The sequence below is a fragment of the Mastacembelus armatus genome, chromosome 2, assembly GCF_900324485.2.
Source record: "Mastacembelus armatus chromosome 2, fMasArm1.2, whole genome shotgun sequence".
Lineage (NCBI taxonomy): Eukaryota > Metazoa > Chordata > Actinopteri > Synbranchiformes > Mastacembelidae > Mastacembelus > Mastacembelus armatus.
In genome coordinates, this window is record NC_046634.1 from 8,961,520 (window position 1) to 8,980,222 (window position 18,703).

Consider the following 18,703-nt stretch of genomic DNA (forward strand, 5'->3'; position numbering starts at 1 on the left):
CTCAAGTCCTCAAGCAGTGATATATATATATATCTAGACATTTGAAATAAAAAGAATGACAATCTCCCACAATATTTACATACATATTTATTAATATGGAAAAAGATTTAAAAAAGAAGGAAAGGTCTAAATGCCATTTGGCCCATTTTGATAGATAAACAGAAGCCAAATGCTACTAGAGATTTTGATACAAGGCAGTTGTTCTAGGATTTCTAGAAAAACTTTGTGGCAGCAAAAGGTTCCTCCCTTCAGGAGTCTTTCAACAAGTGCAAATTTCACCCTGGGACAGTGAAGGTAATATTGTTGCTAAGGCTTCAGCTGAAAAAAGCACCAGAAAGGCAACAAGGGAAATATGGTTGTGACGCAGCTTGTGTGCAAAAACACACTGACTAAACAAATCCAATAAACTGGGAAAAGGCCCTCAGGAATGATGAGTAATTCCAAAAAGTGTCAACTACTGTCCTGTTTAAAAAAAACAGGTGGTAATAAAATGACTGACTGAAATGGACTGGATCCTCAACAAGTAACAAACACTTTGCTGGTCATAAAAATATTAAATCTACAGCTTCTTGGAACACAACTCTTCAGATCTTCATCCTGCAGGGGTTTTAAAGACCAGTTCTAGTTTCTTTTGCTGATAGTGATCCAGGTTTCATCCTTAGGTGTGGATACCAGTTCAGATCTGACCTCCATGACCTGTCCCTTCAACTTGTGAAGCTTCAGCTGTTGCACCAACGTGCTGAGCAGGACAGTAGCTACAGTGTAGGCAAACCTGTCAGAGGAACCACATACAATTTCACTGACGTATGCTGGAGGCAGAGTCTTGGTCATTTAAACAGCAAGTTAAAATGCCAGAGTTGCTTTTTGACATTTAGGGATTGAGTTAGTTTGGGAGTTGTGTGCTTGTGTTTTAATGTTTGTCTTTACCTGAGCTCTGGGCATGTTTGACTCCCTGAGAATCCAAGCAGACAGAAGCTGCTCCTGGCTGACTCCTCCTCAAATCGATCCGGATCGAACCTGAGGGGAAAAACATGATATATGGGAAACAGGACAAACAAACACTTTAGTTTAGAGTATTATCATGACAGCTGAGACCGATGCAAGGTTTTTGATTTTAAACCAAAGTACTGCACAAATGAAAGATGTGACCTGAATATGGCACTAGATGAAAAGTTTGTCAGCTTTAAACCACAATGTGGGCTAATAAAAAATGACACGACTTTCATATTGAAAACAGAAACTTGATTGAAGCTCTTGGAAACCTTGTGGGTGCCGAATAATATTAATCAAGCCATTCTCATCAAGCAATTGACAAACATGTCAGAAGTAAATGGACATGTATACAAACTTGTATGGGGTGTTCCAGGTGTCAGCATCTTGCAGGACCACTCCCAAGGCATAGATCACCAAAGTCTGAAATATGAAAACACATTACTACACATTTTAGCATTAGAATCAAAACTTCTGGTTCCTGTTCCCAAAATGTGCCACTATTGCACCAACTAGCTCTTTTAAATAAACACTTCAATAAACCTTTTACAGAGAGACACACGAACTCAAAGTAAACCCTCTGATTGTTGTAATATCACAGAGGTGCAGAGAAATAAGCAGCAGGAAAACAGATACCTCTTTGGGGATGACATGCTGATCGACCTTTCCCTCCACTTCCTGAAGCCGAGCTGCAACCGGGGTCAGCTTGGCGGTCCTCACTGTCTCGTTGAGGACCTGCTGGCAGTATCTTTCCACAGAGACAAATGTTATTGAACACACCAGCCAGATAGGGCGTTTGTCAACTGCACTTCATAATATCATTTTTGGTTCAGGTTAAATCAGAATTTGACATTTAAATGACCTTGAACTCTAATGCCTTCATCTAGCAAACCTGTGTAATTTCTGAAATGGTTGACTGAAGTGACAATATGAATCATCCTTCCATGTTTTGCTGAAGCTGGGCCAAAAACGACCTACAAGAAAGACCTACCTGAGTTCAGGGATCTTGTCCAGGGAAACTGGATCAGAACCTAAAACATCCGCCAGCTCCTGGTACAGCTTGTCCTGGACCTCCTCCGAAGTGGACAGGAAGTGAAGTGCCCAGATACACACTGACAAAATACAACATTTCACATGAAAGCAGAAGAATGAGCTTTTAGTTCTGGTTTTTTAGTCTGGGACACTTTATGGACATTGACAATTTGTCTCTTACAGTTGGCAGCGATGATGCATCCTGCCAAAGTGAAAATCATACAGTCCTCCATGATCTGAAACAAACAGAATTCATTTCAGTGTATTTTCAGGCCTTTGTGGGTACTACATCTTCTTTGAGTTATCTACTGAGTTTGAAACTAGCGTGGGAGGCTTCATCAGTATTCACCTGTCGATCTGTGAGGCTGGACTGGAGCAGCACATCCACAAACACTGCCTGCTTCCTTTGGGCTTTTCTCTCCTTCGCCACTGACAGCAGCACAGACTCCATCTCTGACAGGGCTGAAGAAAAAATAAAGACACATTTGATCTCAGTTTTTCCACATGAACACACAGTGCCTGACACACCGGGGTCATGGCCTAAAAAGACTGCATTTTAAACATCCATAGTTCAAACAGCATCTAAAATTAACTTTATCCAGGGGCTAAATGCCAGTAACAACTGCACAGGGCAGACAAATCAATAACGTGCCAAAAAAAAGGGGCTGTCACTAAACAGGTGAAAATACTGGATGGGATGATCCACAGTTTTTGTTTGTTCCCAGACTGTTTCTACCCGTCTGTCAAAAGCCTTTACCCACAGAGATTAAGATCTGAGTCTGTGCAAACTTTTCCTCCTGTGTTGGCACAGCTAAACTGTTGCAGAAAACCAACAAGGCTCCCACATGTCAACACACAGCAGGTGTGAAAGGGAGGAACAGAAAAAAAGTGAAGACCAAGACAAAAACTAGACTCAGAAAATCAAACAGTAGTGCAGTGTTTCTAAACAGCCCTCAGTAACTTAGTTCACATCAGTGTAATGTCTAATGAGAAAACAAATGCAAACCTCACTCACCCTTCTCATAATGTCCTTTCCTGCTGGAGCTCTTCTCCAAGGAGCCGTCCAAGTAGCCTTTCCCAATTTCAGACCAGATCTGGGGGTGTCAATGTGAGTCAGAGGATGAGAAAAACAAAAAAGCACACAGAAAATATTGTAAAAAAAAAAAAAAAAAAAAATCATACATAAGATGTTTAATGTATTTAATCACCATGATGCTATTGTGTTCTAAAAAAGGGCATGTGCTTCTTTGTAGGCATTTAACATAGTTGCATAAGAAAACAACTGCAGAAGACGCAAAAGATCAGCAGAGAAAAAGGCCACAGCCCAACATAGATAAATAAGTTGGGGTTTGTGTAAAGGGACCAAATTTTCTCTACCAATGAACTGAGAGTTTGGCTCGCCCCTACAGGTAAGTGATGTTTAATGTGTCTCACCGCTTCGTGGTTCTTGCGGAAGGAAATGACCTCAGCGTCGTCTCTGAAGCGCTCACCCAGGGCCAGCTGGGTGACAGTCTTCATGGACAAACCCAGCAAGTGGGCACACAGTGGGATGTGCTGAGCCTCTGGGAAGGACTTCCACTTTCCCACCAGCTCCTCCACCAGCTGAACATGACAGTTAGCATGTCAGTTTGTGCACACGGCCTTTAGACTAGATTTCACTACGTAGTAATTTTTTTATCAGTGGGTCAAACCTTGAGCATGAGAGGGAAGTTGCACTTCAGCGTGTTGTTGATGGCACTCTCATACACCTTTTTCCTTATCACAGTCTCATTAACCCCGCCTCCCATCCCTGAATGGTAACCTAGCAACGACTTCAGCATCGTCTCAAAGGAGTCGGCTGTGAATAAAGAACAAAGAATAAGTGAGGTTTTATTAGAGACGCCTATGATAGTCATAGAGGTCTCAATTCCAATCCCCAACAGTAAACGATGGAGGACTTACTGGTGTGGTTGGGGTTGATGTGTTGCCGTAGCTGGTTCACAGAGCCCAGGCTGACCACTGGCTGCCTTCCAAACCAGAACGAAGCCACAGAACCAAACTCCTGATGCAGGCTGATAAGAAACTCATGTAGACTGCCTCTGTTCACAATGTCCTGCAGGTTCCCATCCCTGAGAGAGCAGAAAGCCAAGACACGGCTCTATTTGTGTGATATGGCATTGAACAGTCACTTTGTTAACCCCTCAACTAAAAAGAATCCTTAATCTCTAATTAAGGTTAGAAGTAGCTGCAGAAACAGAAAAAAAATAGGATAACTTACTTCTCATCTGTAGGGTTGAGACCTGGGATACCAGAGGCTCTTCTGGATGACTACAAACATGATTTAAAATGGGATTTTACTGTTAATATCACCAAGTAATTTTGTTGGTGATAAGATTTGTAATCTTATTTATTCCCTATACCTTCTCCAAAATCCACCTAGTGCCTATAAATTAGTGTTCAGTTCAATAATATGAAATCTGTTAACATACAAAGCATTTTAATTCACCTTAATAGAATTGTACATTTTATTTTGGGACTAAACAATAAATAAAAAATACTAATGACATTGTCTTCTGTATATTGAACAGGCGTTAACACACAGTGGGATGATAATTCCCATGTTACTGATCATTTCTGCCTTTACAAAGACATGCACAATATTTTACCTCACCTGACAGTTAACTTAAGGATTAACTTAACTCTTGCAATAAATCTTAACTCAGCACACACACACACACACATTAGCAGCATGCTAAGTAGCCACAAGCTAACGAAGTTGCAGCAACGTACCGGGTACAAATAGAGAACAGCGCCGATCAAAATGATCACAAACGTGACAGCAAAGATGGCAAAGTCCAGCATGACTGCTCACTTTCAACGCAACTGTTTCTGGAGAAGTTTATTCATGAATATGTGCAGATTTCTGCCCAAATATACAGTCACCGCCACCACGTCAACACAAACTGCGTCTCTGTGCTCTGCTACACGGCCTGAAGGGCAGACAGAGGAAACTAATCGAAAACAGCTGAAATCGATTCCTCAAAGAATAAATGAAATACAACCTGTTCACTTTTTACAGCTGCTTTCACGTCATACATACCTGCTGAGCTGATTTCTATCGTTTACAGTCTTAAACTGGCCCATTTTCTTTAGATAAGAGTTATAAGCTGTAATTAATAGTCATAACGTGTAATAAATCATTTACTAACGCTTCATAAGTCAGATCTCTAATGGACTGTTTGATCAGGACACTGGACTGAAACCCACTCATAAACTGACTTATTAACATCAGAATAAAATGACAACATGTTTGTGTTTAAACAGAGACAAGCATATCCACATTTTAAATATAGAAAAATAATCTACAGTATATTCAGAGTTCACTGACACAATATGGTACAAAACTGTGTGCAAAAGTCAGCAAATTCTTTTTTTTCCTCAGGCGTTCATATCCAACTTGTCCTCTGTCGTGGAAGGCTCGATCTCCATGGACATCAGAAAACCTGACAAAGAACAAAAAGATGATGAAATTACTTATTTGTTTGTTTTAGGGTCAGTTTCTCTTTAAAAAAAAACAAACCCCAAAATCTGTTAAACACAGCACATGTTCTCTCACTCTCAGTGAGGTCTGTTTCAGGTTGGACAGCAATAAAGACCCAGGCCACGCCCACCAGCAGCGCCACCACCAGGTTAACCGTCACCCATGGGTTGAGAATCTGGTGCTCCGACCCCGGAGGCCTACAGAGAAAAAGGTGAGTCTCCAGTTTCATATGCTAGCTTTGCTATGATATCAAAACATAACATGCTCCTGTTAGCTCACCATAATGTTGCGTTGAAGGACGAGTAGAGATTGATCCGATCACTGGTCATTTGTTGGCTCAAACAGAGGACCAGTGCTGCGAAATACACTACAAGGTTGCATGAAGCCAGAATGAAGAAAAATAAGAGTGTAACTGAAAACCAGACAGAGACTGATCTGAAAAAAAGTTTTGTTAATCATCAACAACCAGCAGGTTTTAACTTGGTTGGACAATAACCAGCGTGGACTCACAGAATGAGGCAAGAGCCACAGGATCCAGTGTGATGAACTCCCGCAAAGCGTTGGTGCATTGGGCCAGATTCAATCTGAAAAGACAAGAGTTTAATTCATGTAAGATGTGTAAATCTGGGGAACTTGGGAGAGACATTTTTTAAAGGAGTGGTTAAAATCAGGGGCAGCTGAGGCTGAGATATTCTGACTTCAGGGCCAAGCTACATTCCTGGGGTTTATGTGCACCTTCTGATGTTTCTGTGTGTCTCTACCTGTCAAAGGCAGCCACGGTGCTGATGGCCAGCAGCAGGTAGAGCAGAGACTGGGAGGGGTAAGCCAGGTTATGGTACTGCTCCAGCAGATTGGAGAGCGCAGTTAGGTGCTGCCCAGCTAACATATACACCACCACGATGTTCCATACGGCATAGCCTGCCAGGAAGCCGTGACAATACAGACCAAACGCCCTGAAGCAGAACAGAGACGTTTAGATGATGGGGTCAGGTAATGTGTTATGGTTAGGGTTAGATATAAAGAGACGGTATCTACCACCTGAAACCTGTGTGCACCCTGAGAGAGATGTCTCTGGTGGTCCAGGGCGGCTGCAACTGCTGGATTTCTGTCACGTTATCCGTCTGGTCACTGGTCTTCCTCTGCTCGGTGCGATTTGCTGCATGGAAGTGCTCTGCAGGTAAACACACGCATACAAAGATCCAATGATCACTTCTTCCATTCATCAGAAGTAATCACAGCTGCGGCTTCTTCTTCTATCACTCACTTTTCCTCTCGATAAAGACCTTCCCCACTGGCTGGCTCTCACCCTGTGGGGCAGAGAACAGGGAATGCTGGGAGACGGGAGCCGGAGTGTCTGTTATAATGTCATCCTCTTCCACATCCAACTCACTGGGAAGCTGTGGTTCAATCACTTTTGATCTCCTAAATTTCCAGAAACATCACAGATTATAGGGAGAAATAAACCACATGTTCCTGTGTCGTATTTTCAGAAATCTCCTGTTTGACTTCGCTCTTGTACACATTTGCAGTACATCTAATAAAACCATTTGTTCTGACTTTTGAAGAACAAATGCTCTGATATTTCAGCTGTGACAATCAGTGGATTAATCTATTTTTCCCTGACTAATAACAAATCTATCTTGGTAACTGGTTAATCCTTTTAGTAATTTTCAAGCAAATTAAAAAAATTAAGACTTTCACATTCTCTTATGCAAGTGTGTATATTAGTTATACATGATTGGACAGTAAATATCTTTGAGTTTCAGGTTATCGGTCAGACATAACAAGACATCTGATAACATTTTACAAGCATTTTAACTGTTTTGTGAAGATTGTAAAAAATACTCAAGCAGCTGTCAAAGTAACCACATTAACTGATGATCAAAATAATTGCTAGTTGTAGCTGTAGCTGATATTTTATCCAAAAATGCTACTTTTTTTGTGTGGACATTTCTTACTTTTTCCTTTTGGGCTTTTTTGGCGCTTCCTCTCCATCAGGGGCCTGATCTGCTACATCTCCATTCACCGGGTCAGCTTTGTCATCTTCAAAATCTGAAACCCCAACTTGACACTGAATTTACACTTACTTCTCCAAACCGTGTTTCAAAGCGTCCAGATTTTAGATTTTGTCATGCACATACTGATCAACTAAAGTATTTGAGAATTCGTAGCTTTACAATGCAGAAAAGGTGTTCACAGAAAAACATGCCTGATTTTACCTATAGTTGCAGTTTTCTTTTTCTTCTTCCTCCTCGGTGGGGGCGCGTCAGTTGTGGATTCAAGGCTAGGTTGCTCTCTGATCTCAGATGCCCTCCTAGTGCCCATGCCTCCCAGCTCCATCCCCTGATCTACACAGCAAAGGTGGGATTAAGTTTCTGAAAGCAAATATACTGTATAACTGAAAACATTATCCTTTATTCAGAAATACTGTATGATATATATTGTGTAATACAATGATTGGCAATAAAATAAGTACCAAAACATAGATCTTGGTTCATGTTAGGGTGAACTAGCCCTTTAAAACACTAACATTAAATTATGTTTCATACCGTCCACATCATCGACTCCCTTTGTCTCCTTTCTCGCCCTCTTCTTTTTAGGTTTTGGTGCCGGAAATTCTCCTGTAGAAGTCAATGAGATAAAACCAGTTTCAGCACAAACAGGAAAAAAAACATTATCAAAATTTAGATCTTTTCCAAATTTGGACTCACCAGATATGTCTTGGCTTCATGTGTCCACAGATTGGAAAAACAGAAGAACTCTTTAGTTTGACAGCATATATACGGCAGACAGATAACAATGGATAATGTACCTACCTTGGCATTGTGGGAAGAGCTCGCTGGCATCGCCAAAGGGACAAAAATAAAAAGAGAAAGACACACCAGGCAGTTTAGGTTCTCATGAATATAAACAATCATATACTGCCTTGTTTCTTTTACATCTTTACTTGACTTGTTAAGCAGCAGAAAATGGCTGAATTAATTGAGGAAAAGATTAAATAAGGTCTATTCTGATAACTACAACAACAAATCATTTAGCAGTAGTAAAACTGAACAGACAACTAAAAACCATACCATTGTCTTTCTGGCCATTTCACTCAAGACTCAAGTAAGTGCAGATTGAAGCTACTAGACGTAAAAGCCTGGTTGTTAAATCCTCAGCTAAATCTGTGTTCATGCATCTGCCAGGACTGAGGATTATTCAGGGTCAGAGGTCAAACCTTCTTCCAAACTCCTGGAGCAGCAAGTGTGTTTATTAGCGTGAAACGTCAAGGAGGAATCTGGTTTAATCTTTCTCACAATGTCTGTGGAGTGCACAACCACTGTGTAAATATATGATGTGTCTGTGTCACAGCTTGACTCCACACAAACTGGAACCAGAGTGATTTTTCTTTGTAGAGACTATTTCTTGTTTATAACCACTATTTCTATTTCAGTTTCATCCATTTACTTGGAAATTCGCACATATTTGCAGTGATTATTTTAATTATCAATTAATAGACAAGTTTTTCGCCTAATTAAAAAAAGAGAAAAAAGGGAAAACGGCCAACACAATTTCCCAGAAGCCAAGGTGATGCCTTGCACAAGCCAACTTCTATTTATACAGAAAAGACAAAAGCTGCAAATTATGACATGTCGTGTCCAGTAACTCGCGATGTGTGGGTGCATTTAGCTTTCATTTATATTTAAACAAGTGTTAGACTAACCTGTGGAAGAGGCGGGAGCTCCCGGGGTCGCGTTTTCTATCATGACAAACAGGAATTGTTTACTTCAGTATTTTCAAGTGACGAAACCTGAGCTCTTATTTATCTAACGTTAAAAGTATGTGACGCTATTGTCACACCGCGATAACACATACAATTTCACGCTTAACAAATGCAGAAATATCCAACGTATATCGTCAAAATAACGTTTAACTTCGTGCTTACAGCAAAAATCCCATTTTAATGTTTCCGTTATTAATGAAAATAACCCCCGCCGTTAGCTAACTTAACGTTACCTGTGAGTCTTCCGTATCCATGCTCCAAAATGTCTCCTAAATCACTTCCTTTCAGTTTTCAACCATGCAAAACGCGGTTCAGATGATGTTTTAATGTCCACGGGTCTTCAAATTGGAGTAAACCGACGTTTTATTTGTTATATAGCCGCTTTATTTATGCTCCGCGAGCAGAAAGCGGCTACCCGGATGTTGTTAACGAGGAGCGCACAAGACTTCCTGTATCTTCAAAATAAAAGCAGTAGAATGGATGACAACATTTCACATGGAAGTTGTTTAATAATGTTACAAACAAGTTACTAATTACTAAAATATCATCGTCATGAATTTGCGAAACCTGGTTATCATTGCATTTTTTAAAATGAAATAAGGACAAAGATTTATTTGTATGCAGCTGCCAATCACATTTAATAATAAAATTGAAAAAAAAAGACACACTTAACCATAATTGGAAAACATATTCACACTGTTTATTGCAGATCTGTGTACAAGAGCAGGGAGCAGGGCAGGAAAATAACATCTTTTGCTTAAATTTAAGATTAATGCAGTGCAGCAAAGTATAATGTACTACAGTTGGTGTCTCCCTACAATAAGTGAAACATCCTGCACTGCTAACACCACAAAAAGCCGCCCCTAGTTGTCGAATTACTATTATTGTTTAAAAATGGTTAGTCTATTAGTTATAAAAAAATGACACGAATTCAGGGATTTCTCTTTTTCTTGAGTCTCATCTTTAAGCAGCTTAAGAACTAGATCAAGCACACCAGAAACAAGTAGATCAAATTATTTTGATTTCTTTCATGCCCTACTCCCCGAAATCCTGCAATATTAGACAAAACAAACTGATTTCGATACAAAGATTTTTGGTTTGATATTGCAGATTTTCAGGTCCCCAAATCTGCTGCCATGCTAAAAGAGGTCACATCTCCATCTCCATTTACGCTCGTCTCCTCATCCTCCATCCTCGGTCATGACTCAGCAGTCGGTCGTATCCAGCTGGCAGGGACCCACTGTGGCTCGTCCTGGGCCTTTCTCACAGCTGTTAGCAGCTGGACGCAGGAGTCCTGCAGCTCATCATTGACAATCACATGATCAAAAAACTGCCAGTTGTGAGACTCAATCTTCCGGGCTGCTTCTTCCATTTCCTGAAAGTCTTCATCCTGTTTGAAGAAACAAAATCCAGACACCCTCAAACCTAAATCTATTCAAATATAAATTCAACAAATGTGAAATAAGGGCCACATAAGTTCACATAAGTAGCCAGAAAGTTTCAGAACCCAAGATTTATACTGACAAATTGCTGGATAATTTATTTAGAGTACAAGAAAAAATGTTTCAGGTAAAAAATTTCCTTAGCATTAATTTTAACCCCCCTGATGTTTTTTTATTTTTCTTACTTTAAACGGCCGGTTGACGTAGTAGTTGGTGATGATGTATGAGTCTTGTCTGGTCTCCCTGAGGCGCTCCAGAGGTGGAGGCTTCACATAGATGATGTAGGGCCTCAGCTCATGGGTCCTCACTGCCTGAATGGCCTAAACGGAGTGAGTGAAAATCAAATTAAAACTATTGTGTGTACCAAAGTACACAGAAGCAAAATGTTTTTTACAGTAAGGTGTAAGTATGCTTACATTTGGCTCAATGTCAATGACACAGATCTTTCCACTGTTTAAAACATCATTCACAGACTCAATGCTGGTCCCATAAAGGTTTCCTTTGTGCTCCCCATACTCCAGAAACCTGCAGGACATCAGTCGATTTAGGCAAGCAAAAAGGAACTAGTAGTAACTGATACTTTGTCACAATCAGTTGTGTAGACATCTATAGTGCCAGCTGACATTGGCCGAGAGGTGAGGACACCTTGAGGAGCTGACCCGGTCAGTTCTACCTGTTGTTATAAACCATGTGGTTGAAGATTTCTCGGCTGGTGAAGAAATATTCTCTTCCAGACTCCTCATATGCTTTGGGTGTTCTTGTGGTGTCTGGGTAACGAAAAGACGAACATTTCATTCAGGTTGTATACGATATGGATTAACTGTATATTCATGGAATGACAATGTTTTTGTACGTACGAGGTACAGGTCCTTGGAAAATGTTAGGGTTCATTTCGATCAGGCGCCTCCGGAGCTCATTCACACCCACACCAGACGGACCTGATAAGAGAGAAGACTTCATCCAGTCATCCCTATTGTTGTATTTTCCCTGGTCCACACAACAACGAGCTAAAACCAGCAGTGTCCAGTCTGAAAGATACTGTACCTGAGAGGGCAATGAGGCGGTGCGTGTCCTGTTGGTGGCGTTGGTAGCGCACCACCTCCTCGTAGGGGCCGTTTAGGGCACTGTAGCAGCTGCTGGGGCAGCGGGTGTGACAGGACGACTGTGTGATGCTGTGAGTCCGCCGCCTGCACAGACGCATGCTGCGCCTGAAGCCCGCTGTGGGAAATCATTAAACAGAGTAGTCAATCAGCTAATCCTTAAGGAATGATCCATGGCATACAAAGAAACAGAACTTAAACTGCTAATTTTCTATCTTCACTTTCTTATTTCAGTCTGACTTCTAATGTCCAGATGTAACAGCAATACTGCTCCAGTGTTTGAGGAATTACCCAAGTAGACTCCTTCTATATTGGTGCAGAAATCATCTGGCTCTGGTTTTTCAGGAAGTGGAGCAGAATTGAAAATACGAACACAGAGAGAGAAGAAAATGGGGAAAAATAAAGAAAACATTACTGCAACTTAGTAAACTCAGACAGCACAGATTACTGAGAAATAACCAAAGCCACAGTAACTCAGTGCACAGCAACGTTTCTCACCAGAGGGGAAAAGTGACTGATGCTGACATCAACCTAAGTAATCTCAAATGAGAGGGTACCATATGTCAGTACTTTTATTAAACCTGAGGTGCACTGAGGAAAAACTAAACCCTGCTAACAGAAAAGTCATGATGCTGAGTTAATTTTGATATGAACTAATGATGGATGGAGATGCTGTGCTTTGGTTGCAGGGTGTGGACTGTCCTAGGAGTCTCACCTTCCCTGAGCTCCTCTGACGTTTCCCCAACAGAGAGCGCAAAGGTTTGGAAAATAAACAACAACAAAAGCTCCAGATGAAGAAAAGGAGGCAGAGCTTTGCATTTGTAAAACCTAAATCAGAATAAATCAACAAAGACTTACCTACCAGATTCAAATGCCTCCTCATCTGTCAGGAATTAAAACACAGTGGAAATTAATCACCAAGAAGCAAAGACATGAGGCAGGTTTGTGTAGAAGCGATTAAAAGAGGCTTTACCTGCTTCGACACATTTCTCATCAATGGCCATGAGATCTTCCTCTGAGGGTGAAAAATGGGAATAAAAAGTTATCCCTGCAACAAAACATATGCAACTACATGTGTAGACTTTAGTTTAGCCTACAGTAAATCACAAATGGGATCTTTCCATACCTTCTTCTACAGTGCTCACTTCAGAAAGTGTGCAGAAAAACATGAAAAGTCGAGTGTGAAACCAAATTGTACAGGGGCTCTGAACTTTTTCATGATGTCTGATTTAGGTTAAAGAACATGTGGATGAACTTACAGGTCTGAATGCAGGCATGGGGCTGATAAGACTGAGACCACCAGAACTCCCTCTGCTTCCTGTTACAATATTCAGGTTTAAATGATGACACACAACATACAAACGACAACTTCATGAATACATCACGTCGGACTTCAGCAACCTGACCGTTTGAGCAGGCTGGTGGAGGGGATGAGGCCGGCACAGGCAGTGCTGCTGGGCAGTTTCTTGGCCTGCCACCAGAGAACGTCCGTCTGGTCCACGATCTCCAGGACGTCACCTTTTCTGAAGCTCATACCTGCGTCGGCACAAGGGATGGTAGGGTCCTGCTGAGGGCTGTAGTCGACCATGGCTCGCACATACAGCTAACACACAACAGTCCAGTTTATAACAACGCCATGTAGGTGGGCTTGTGTATAAAAGAGGCAGGGGACGATTAATATTTACCATTGTCTGGTTGTGGACTGGCCTTTCTGTGATGGGAATGACCCTGAACATGATGGTGCCTTGTGACCTCGCTTGCTGGTTAGAACGAAATAGCAGGAATTGATGATGAGGTATCAGATATACATGGATCCTAAAATTATCACAGGATAAAAAAATGCTCGGCTGTTTAAAGAATTATAAATCTGGCTTGGTTACCAGTCATCAAACATACCACGACTTGGATAACTTGCTCAGGCTCCATCCCATCCACAGGAAAACCGTTCACCTCTATGATCCTGTCCCCTGCATGGAGCAGACCTAGAAACACACATTAAGACAAAAACAACAATCAGCCTTTCAACTTCAGATTTCTCTACTGTTATCAAATTAAGAGTGATGTCTCTACATGACCTCTGTAGAAAATGTTTAACACTGTGGACCTTGATGGTAAAACCTGTTGCATTTCCCCCCGTGGTTCAGTTTCTTTGGGTCATTTGATGAGAAGGTCCATTTGTTAAATCAGGACTGGAAGATGCTACTGAAAGCCCCACAACTTTGTAAACTTAACTTCCAAGAGCAATAAATACTTTCTTATTTGTTGTCTTGTGGTGCCATCAACATTATCAATGAAATAAAGTAATGCTAAACACAGCAAATCTACTAAACCTAAAAAACAAATATTATTTTTGGAGAAAACAGTACCGCTTCGATCAGCTAGGCCTCCATGAATCACCCGAGCAATAAAAATCTCCCCGGTGACCTCGTTTCTCTTTATAGTCGCTCCCTAGAACAAAAAACATGAAAACACAAAGTAAATAAACCTTCTGTAATGTGGAGTAGAGGCCAAATCGAATCCCACAGATAAAAGTGATGCGGGTTGTGAGAGGTCGTGAAAGGATGTAAACACTTCAGGATGAAATGGAAGATTCAATTCATGACAGGCCCAAACAAAAAAAATAACAATGAGACGAATGAAGTCAACAAAAACTAAATCAAAGGTGCCAAAGATTCTGAAATGAAGGCTCCAGATTGTCAACCATCACTGGTGAGAAGAAATGCAGACGTGAACACATGAAAGAATGTTCCTCCTCTCAAAGGAAGACAAACAATGGAGGAAAAGACGAGAAATGCAAGGAAACAAACAAATTAAATGTCAACTACCACTGTGCACGTTTGCAGGGCAGCTGCTCTGTTGAGAGGGCTTAAAATCCACTCTTTGGACATGCTTTGTTGTCTCTCATGTCGCCTTCTTTCTCTTTTTCTTCCGCTGATTTGTGCGACCTCCTTTCACTGCGTTGGGTGTCTCCTTGTGTTCGTCTAACAGACCGTTAGTCAGAGGATGCTTGGATGGTTGGTGATCAGTGTGGGTCTGCTTCTCTTGCAGCAAAGGGAGATTTTTGGTTTTCAGGTTCATTTGGGGTGACCCATGGCAGGATGCAGACGGACAGCTGGTCCCCTGGGAGGTGGAGGGAGCATCCACAGAGCTGCTCAGGGAGCTGGAGGAGGATATGGAGGAAGGAGGTGAGGGGAAGGAACATCTGGATTGGTGTGTCAAGCATGGACGATGCTCATGAGTCTTCCGAGTTTGGCTTTTCTTGAGTGTGCTGTGTTGCTCTGGTTTTGGGGTGTTGACCTCAGTGCTGGTGGCAGTGAGGAGCATCTGCAGCCGGTCCACCACCTGAGTGAGGAGGACCAAGGCCTGCGAGTTGTCCTGCACCGTCTCTGTCATGCGTTCAGTCGCTGCTGCCATCTTCTCCCCGAGGAGCTTGATGTCCTTGGTGCTGCTTTCCATGGAGCTGGCGGCCAGCTGCACGGTCGTCCTCAGCTCGTCCAGACTGTTCTGTTTGCTGGGCTCCAAGAGGGGGATGTCCACCACACGACGAGGACGCATGGGGCTGGGCGGAGCCGTGCGGATACGAAGGTTAGGGTTTCGCAGCCGTGGAGGCAGACCTGGCTGGAGGTAGTCATCTGTGTTACAGTAGTAGGGTACACTGAGGCACGAGGGAGACATGGCCCAACGCTGTACTGTGGGAAGCAGGGACGGGGTGTTGGCGGACTCTCCTGCCTCATCGTCATTTCCGCTGTCTAGCTCTTCCATGGTGTTATCTCCAATCATAAGAGAGACATTATTAATCCATGAAAAATCCCTTTAAATATATCAAGTTACTGTCTTTTCTTACCAGTCAGAGAGGAGCTGTAGACTGAGGGCACAGAGCGGTTCAGACTTTGCTCCCAGGCCAGGCTGGTGTAACAAACTCTACACTGGCTCATCGGCTTGTTACAGCACACCTGGCAGCTACTGACTGACTTATACCGAGGTGGAGGACACGGCTGAGCTAACTGATGACACAGCGGCTCAGTTGGAGGGAAGCTTCCTCTGCGGACGCTATCCCATGATGAATCCTTGACAGCCACACTTGCGGCAGCAGGGCTCTGGGCCCCGAATGCACAGCCTCTGCGAAACCTCTGCCAGGTCACATGCCTGTCCCAGTGACTGTGGATCTCCCCTCTGGAGGTTTTCGCACAGGTAAGGGAGCCACTGGGCAGCAGCCCAACTCTCTGGTGGTTGTAAAGCTGCGAGACAACAGAATCACTCAAAGGTAGATGGAAATATTCAACACAGTCACTGGTGGTGAGGAACTCCCACTGGAAAATTCAGGGATTGAAGCTTACTTGTTAAGAACTACTGTAACCCCACAATCACTTAAAGACCTGCACAACCAAAACACATACCAAGAGATGATAAAGACATATTAAACATTTTGCAGACTGATAATAGAGATAACAGATATTTCCCAACTATTTCAAATGGTCCCTGCTGTTAGGAAAACATCTCTAACATCAATAGACAATTACAAAAATGAGAGATTAGAAATTTAAACAGCCGGTGTCTGTTGGATGCAGTCAGCTGTTTGATTTATGTTTGACAAAAAAAGCCTACATATTAAAATATTCACGAGCATTTGCTCAGACAGCGGTGGAACGACAAATGTCTATGTGGTTTTCAAAAGAGCCAAAGGTGTCAAACAAATGTTAAAACCAAAACAGAACCGTTTTTCCTGTGATCCTGAAATCACAAAGTACATTATCCTCACTCCTCCCTACTGCTGTGGACTTCAACAGCCACCCAAATATAATGATCTTACAAAGGAAGGAGCCATTTACAAAATACACTTCATGTTTATTCAGACACCACAGTCCTGTCATAAACTAAAAAGCATGAGCTCAGGACTTGGCGTCAGTTTGAAGTGCAAAATGAGTTTCAGCATATCTCAGCAAGAACAAACTAGAACAGGTTCAGATCTGAAAGTGTTAGTTCTTTTCACAGTGGCCTGGGATCAAAACCTTATTTAAAAGATTCACTTTGTGGAGTGACTTCATGGTCTGAAGCACCAGAGGTTTGTCTGATGGGTGTTCCTATTTCCAACAAACCTGTTTCTGTGAAGAGGGATTAACAATAAAATTCATACGTAACAATGTGGTGATCTCATCTAAACATGACCTCATTTTCAGGTCAGTGCCCAAATACTGAGCCTGAAAGGGTTTGTCAGTAAATAAAGGTTCAGGAAGTTCTTCCCAGCTGTATCACAAAGGGGATGCAAACCAAACCTCATTTGTATATTTCATATTTTGAACTCCCGGAGGATAAATGAGGAGCCGTGTAGCTCACCAGAGGTTGTCTGTTTTTAACCAGGCAGACAATCCGGGTGGCCTCCTCATCCTCAGGCAGGTCCTCGGGGATCGGTGGCAGCACCGGCTCATAGTCCTTCTGGGCCACCGTATCATGAGCTGAGAGAAGAGCCTACCAAATGCAAATACAGTCTCAGTAAGCTCCATTGGGCAGGTTCATTTGTCTCTGTTTAGCACACTATTACTGTCCCTAGCCTTTATGCTTGGTATATGTTTGTAGTAAAAACAGTTCTCAGCTTGTCTCAGCTTGATACAGAATTAAAGAAAATGAAGAAACAGACATATAATCCTGGTTTCTTGCCTGCAGGTGTGGCTGCTGCAGGAGACAGTAGAGCTCTCTGGCCTCTTCAGAGCAGCCCGGCAGCGATCTGATGTCGATCAACAACTACACAGACAAAAAACAATATCCACCATTTATAAAAAAGTCTTCTAATTCCTCTGCAAGAGTCAAATTACTAAGAAAACAAATCTGTGTGCAACCTGAAGTGAGAGTCCTGAAGAATAGTCCAGAGCTGGTGCTGGGGAATTTCTCAGGTATCTCTGCAGACACTCATAAACCTGAGAACAACGTTGTCATATTTCTTCATTGGACATGAGATTAACTTTGGCCATTTATCAACAGCAGGGACAGAAAATAATCAGAGCATACAGGATTTTAAGGTGGGGATTGTTGCAGCATCTGAATGACGACGATCAGCAGAGCAGAGTGTTTTCAGACCTTGAGCAGGGACTGCAGCCAGGCGGCGTTCAGCAGACTGTGGAGAACCTCTGCTCCATCAATGTTCCGGTTTACCGACTGCTTCACCTCCTCAGTCACGTCTGCCAGGATCTGACGCAGGCCTGCAACTCAAACACACAGATGCTGTAGGTTATTACACTGTACGCAGGAAGTTAAAGTGGTAGATTAACATTAATGAATAGTGACAGACTAAATGTCAACACTGACCACGTTCTCCTAGTTCACAGTGGGGGTTTAACACCTGAGCCTCCACCGCCTGCCTCATGGTCCCCCCCGACCTCTGACTCCAACCACCAGCTGTCACCTTACAAGGACTGTAGTTCTGTTCAGAGAGAGTCTTATTATCCAGCCTTTTACTCTTACAGGGACTTACACATAACCAGAATCCATTCACATGGATTTCTAGCATCTTATTCCTTTATTGTTTATTCATTGAGAGAGTTTTTATTTTGTTAGACAAATTAAAACCACTACATCATGCCTGCACTCTCACAGAATTAACTTGTTAGGGGACCCCAGGGCCAACACGTATGTTTGGACCCCTGCTGTGGCATCACTTGCCCACTTGCATCAGGCAGGAGGTGCAGACACAGCTCTGTGGGGTCAGGACATAACTGCACAGCTTATAGCAACGACAGTGGTGTGAATACAGAGCTGTGCCATACCATAATCTCTCACTGATCACAGGACAGTAATATTAACGTGCGACATTTTCAAAAAAAAACTTAATCTGTTTTCACTTTGTGATTATAGATGAACT

The 18,703-nt window shown here is 42.3% G+C and overlaps 3 protein-coding genes across 3 annotated transcripts; all 3 read right to left on the bottom strand.

Moving 5' to 3' along the window:
• Nucleotides 1-67: 67 nt before the first annotated feature.
• cyp20a1 (cytochrome P450, family 20, subfamily A, polypeptide 1) lies at nucleotides 68-4,930 on the bottom strand. Its single transcript, XM_026302076.1, has 13 exons — nucleotides 4,792-4,930; nucleotides 4,280-4,329; nucleotides 3,964-4,130; nucleotides 3,714-3,859; nucleotides 3,457-3,624; nucleotides 3,038-3,116; nucleotides 2,372-2,484; nucleotides 2,204-2,258; nucleotides 1,982-2,102; nucleotides 1,627-1,738; nucleotides 1,349-1,413; nucleotides 928-1,017; nucleotides 68-772 (listed from the first exon to the last, which is right to left on the bottom strand). The coding sequence occupies exons 1-13, from the start codon at nucleotides 4,861-4,863 to the stop codon at nucleotides 622-624; spliced, it is 1,389 nt and encodes a 462-aa protein (XP_026157861.1). The 5' UTR covers nucleotides 4,864-4,930; the 3' UTR covers nucleotides 68-621.
• On the bottom strand, nucleotides 4,886-9,741 carry LOC113127474 (transmembrane protein 237B-like). Its single transcript, XM_026302077.1, has 14 exons — nucleotides 9,542-9,741; nucleotides 9,249-9,284; nucleotides 8,359-8,381; nucleotides 8,254-8,267; nucleotides 8,092-8,163; nucleotides 7,762-7,890; nucleotides 7,501-7,594; nucleotides 6,807-6,964; nucleotides 6,581-6,713; nucleotides 6,304-6,495; nucleotides 6,053-6,126; nucleotides 5,822-5,909; nucleotides 5,618-5,739; nucleotides 4,886-5,504 (listed from the first exon to the last, which is right to left on the bottom strand). The coding sequence occupies exons 1-14, from the start codon at nucleotides 9,560-9,562 to the stop codon at nucleotides 5,440-5,442; spliced, it is 1,221 nt and encodes a 406-aa protein (XP_026157862.1). The 5' UTR covers nucleotides 9,563-9,741; the 3' UTR covers nucleotides 4,886-5,439.
• A 583-nt stretch (nucleotides 9,742-10,324) lies between these two features.
• Nucleotides 10,325-18,279, bottom strand: mpp4b (MAGUK p55 scaffold protein 4b). The gene is made up of 21 exons (XM_026301846.1): nucleotides 18,151-18,279; nucleotides 17,923-18,044; nucleotides 17,685-17,762; nucleotides 17,506-17,589; nucleotides 17,185-17,316; nucleotides 14,217-14,298; nucleotides 13,747-13,832; nucleotides 13,536-13,610; nucleotides 13,257-13,453; nucleotides 13,110-13,168; nucleotides 12,977-12,994; nucleotides 12,824-12,865; nucleotides 12,713-12,733; nucleotides 12,566-12,580; nucleotides 12,142-12,183; nucleotides 11,795-11,968; nucleotides 11,608-11,688; nucleotides 11,424-11,517; nucleotides 11,167-11,275; nucleotides 10,936-11,070; nucleotides 10,325-10,698 (listed from the first exon to the last, which is right to left on the bottom strand). Exons 1-21 carry the CDS (start codon nucleotides 18,206-18,208, stop codon nucleotides 10,507-10,509), a joined length of 1,896 nt encoding a protein of 631 aa, XP_026157631.1. The 5' UTR covers nucleotides 18,209-18,279; the 3' UTR covers nucleotides 10,325-10,506.
• Between the last annotated feature and the right edge of the window lie 424 nt (nucleotides 18,280-18,703).

Excerpts from the sequence above, each read along its gene's own strand:
- mpp4b (XM_026301846.1), bottom strand. The coding sequence starts at position 18,208 with ATGAGGCAGGCGGTGGAGGCTCAGGTGTTAAACCCCCACTGTGAACTA. Across the intron at positions 11,969-12,141 it reads TATAGAAGGAGTCTACTTGG|CGGGCTTCAGGCGCAGCATG; the intron begins GTAATTCCTCAA and ends GATTTCCCACAG. Across the intron at positions 11,689-11,794 it reads CCGCCTCATTGCCCTCTCAG|GTCCGTCTGGTGTGGGTGTG; the intron begins GTACAGTATCTT and ends CTCTCTTATCAG.
- LOC113127474 (XM_026302077.1), bottom strand. The coding sequence starts at position 9,562 with ATGGATACGGAAGACTCACAG. Across the intron at positions 8,382-9,248 it reads AGCTCCCGCCTCTTCCACAG|CGAGCTCTTCCCACAATGCC; the intron begins GTTAGTCTAACA and ends TGGCGATGCCAG. Across the intron at positions 6,965-7,500 it reads AAAAAGCCCAAAAGGAAAAA|GAGATCAAAAGTGATTGAAC; the intron begins GTAAGAAATGTC and ends CTGGAAATTTAG.
- cyp20a1 (XM_026302076.1), bottom strand. The coding sequence starts at position 4,863 with ATGCTGGACTTTGCCATCTTTGCTGTCACGTTTGTGATCATTTTGATC. Across the intron at positions 3,117-3,456 it reads TCCGCAAGAACCACGAAGCG|ATCTGGTCTGAAATTGGGAA; the intron begins GTGAGACACATT and ends TGACACCCCCAG. Across the intron at positions 2,103-2,203 it reads ATGCATCATCGCTGCCAACT|TGTGTATCTGGGCACTTCAC; the intron begins GTAAGAGACAAA and ends GTATTTTGTCAG.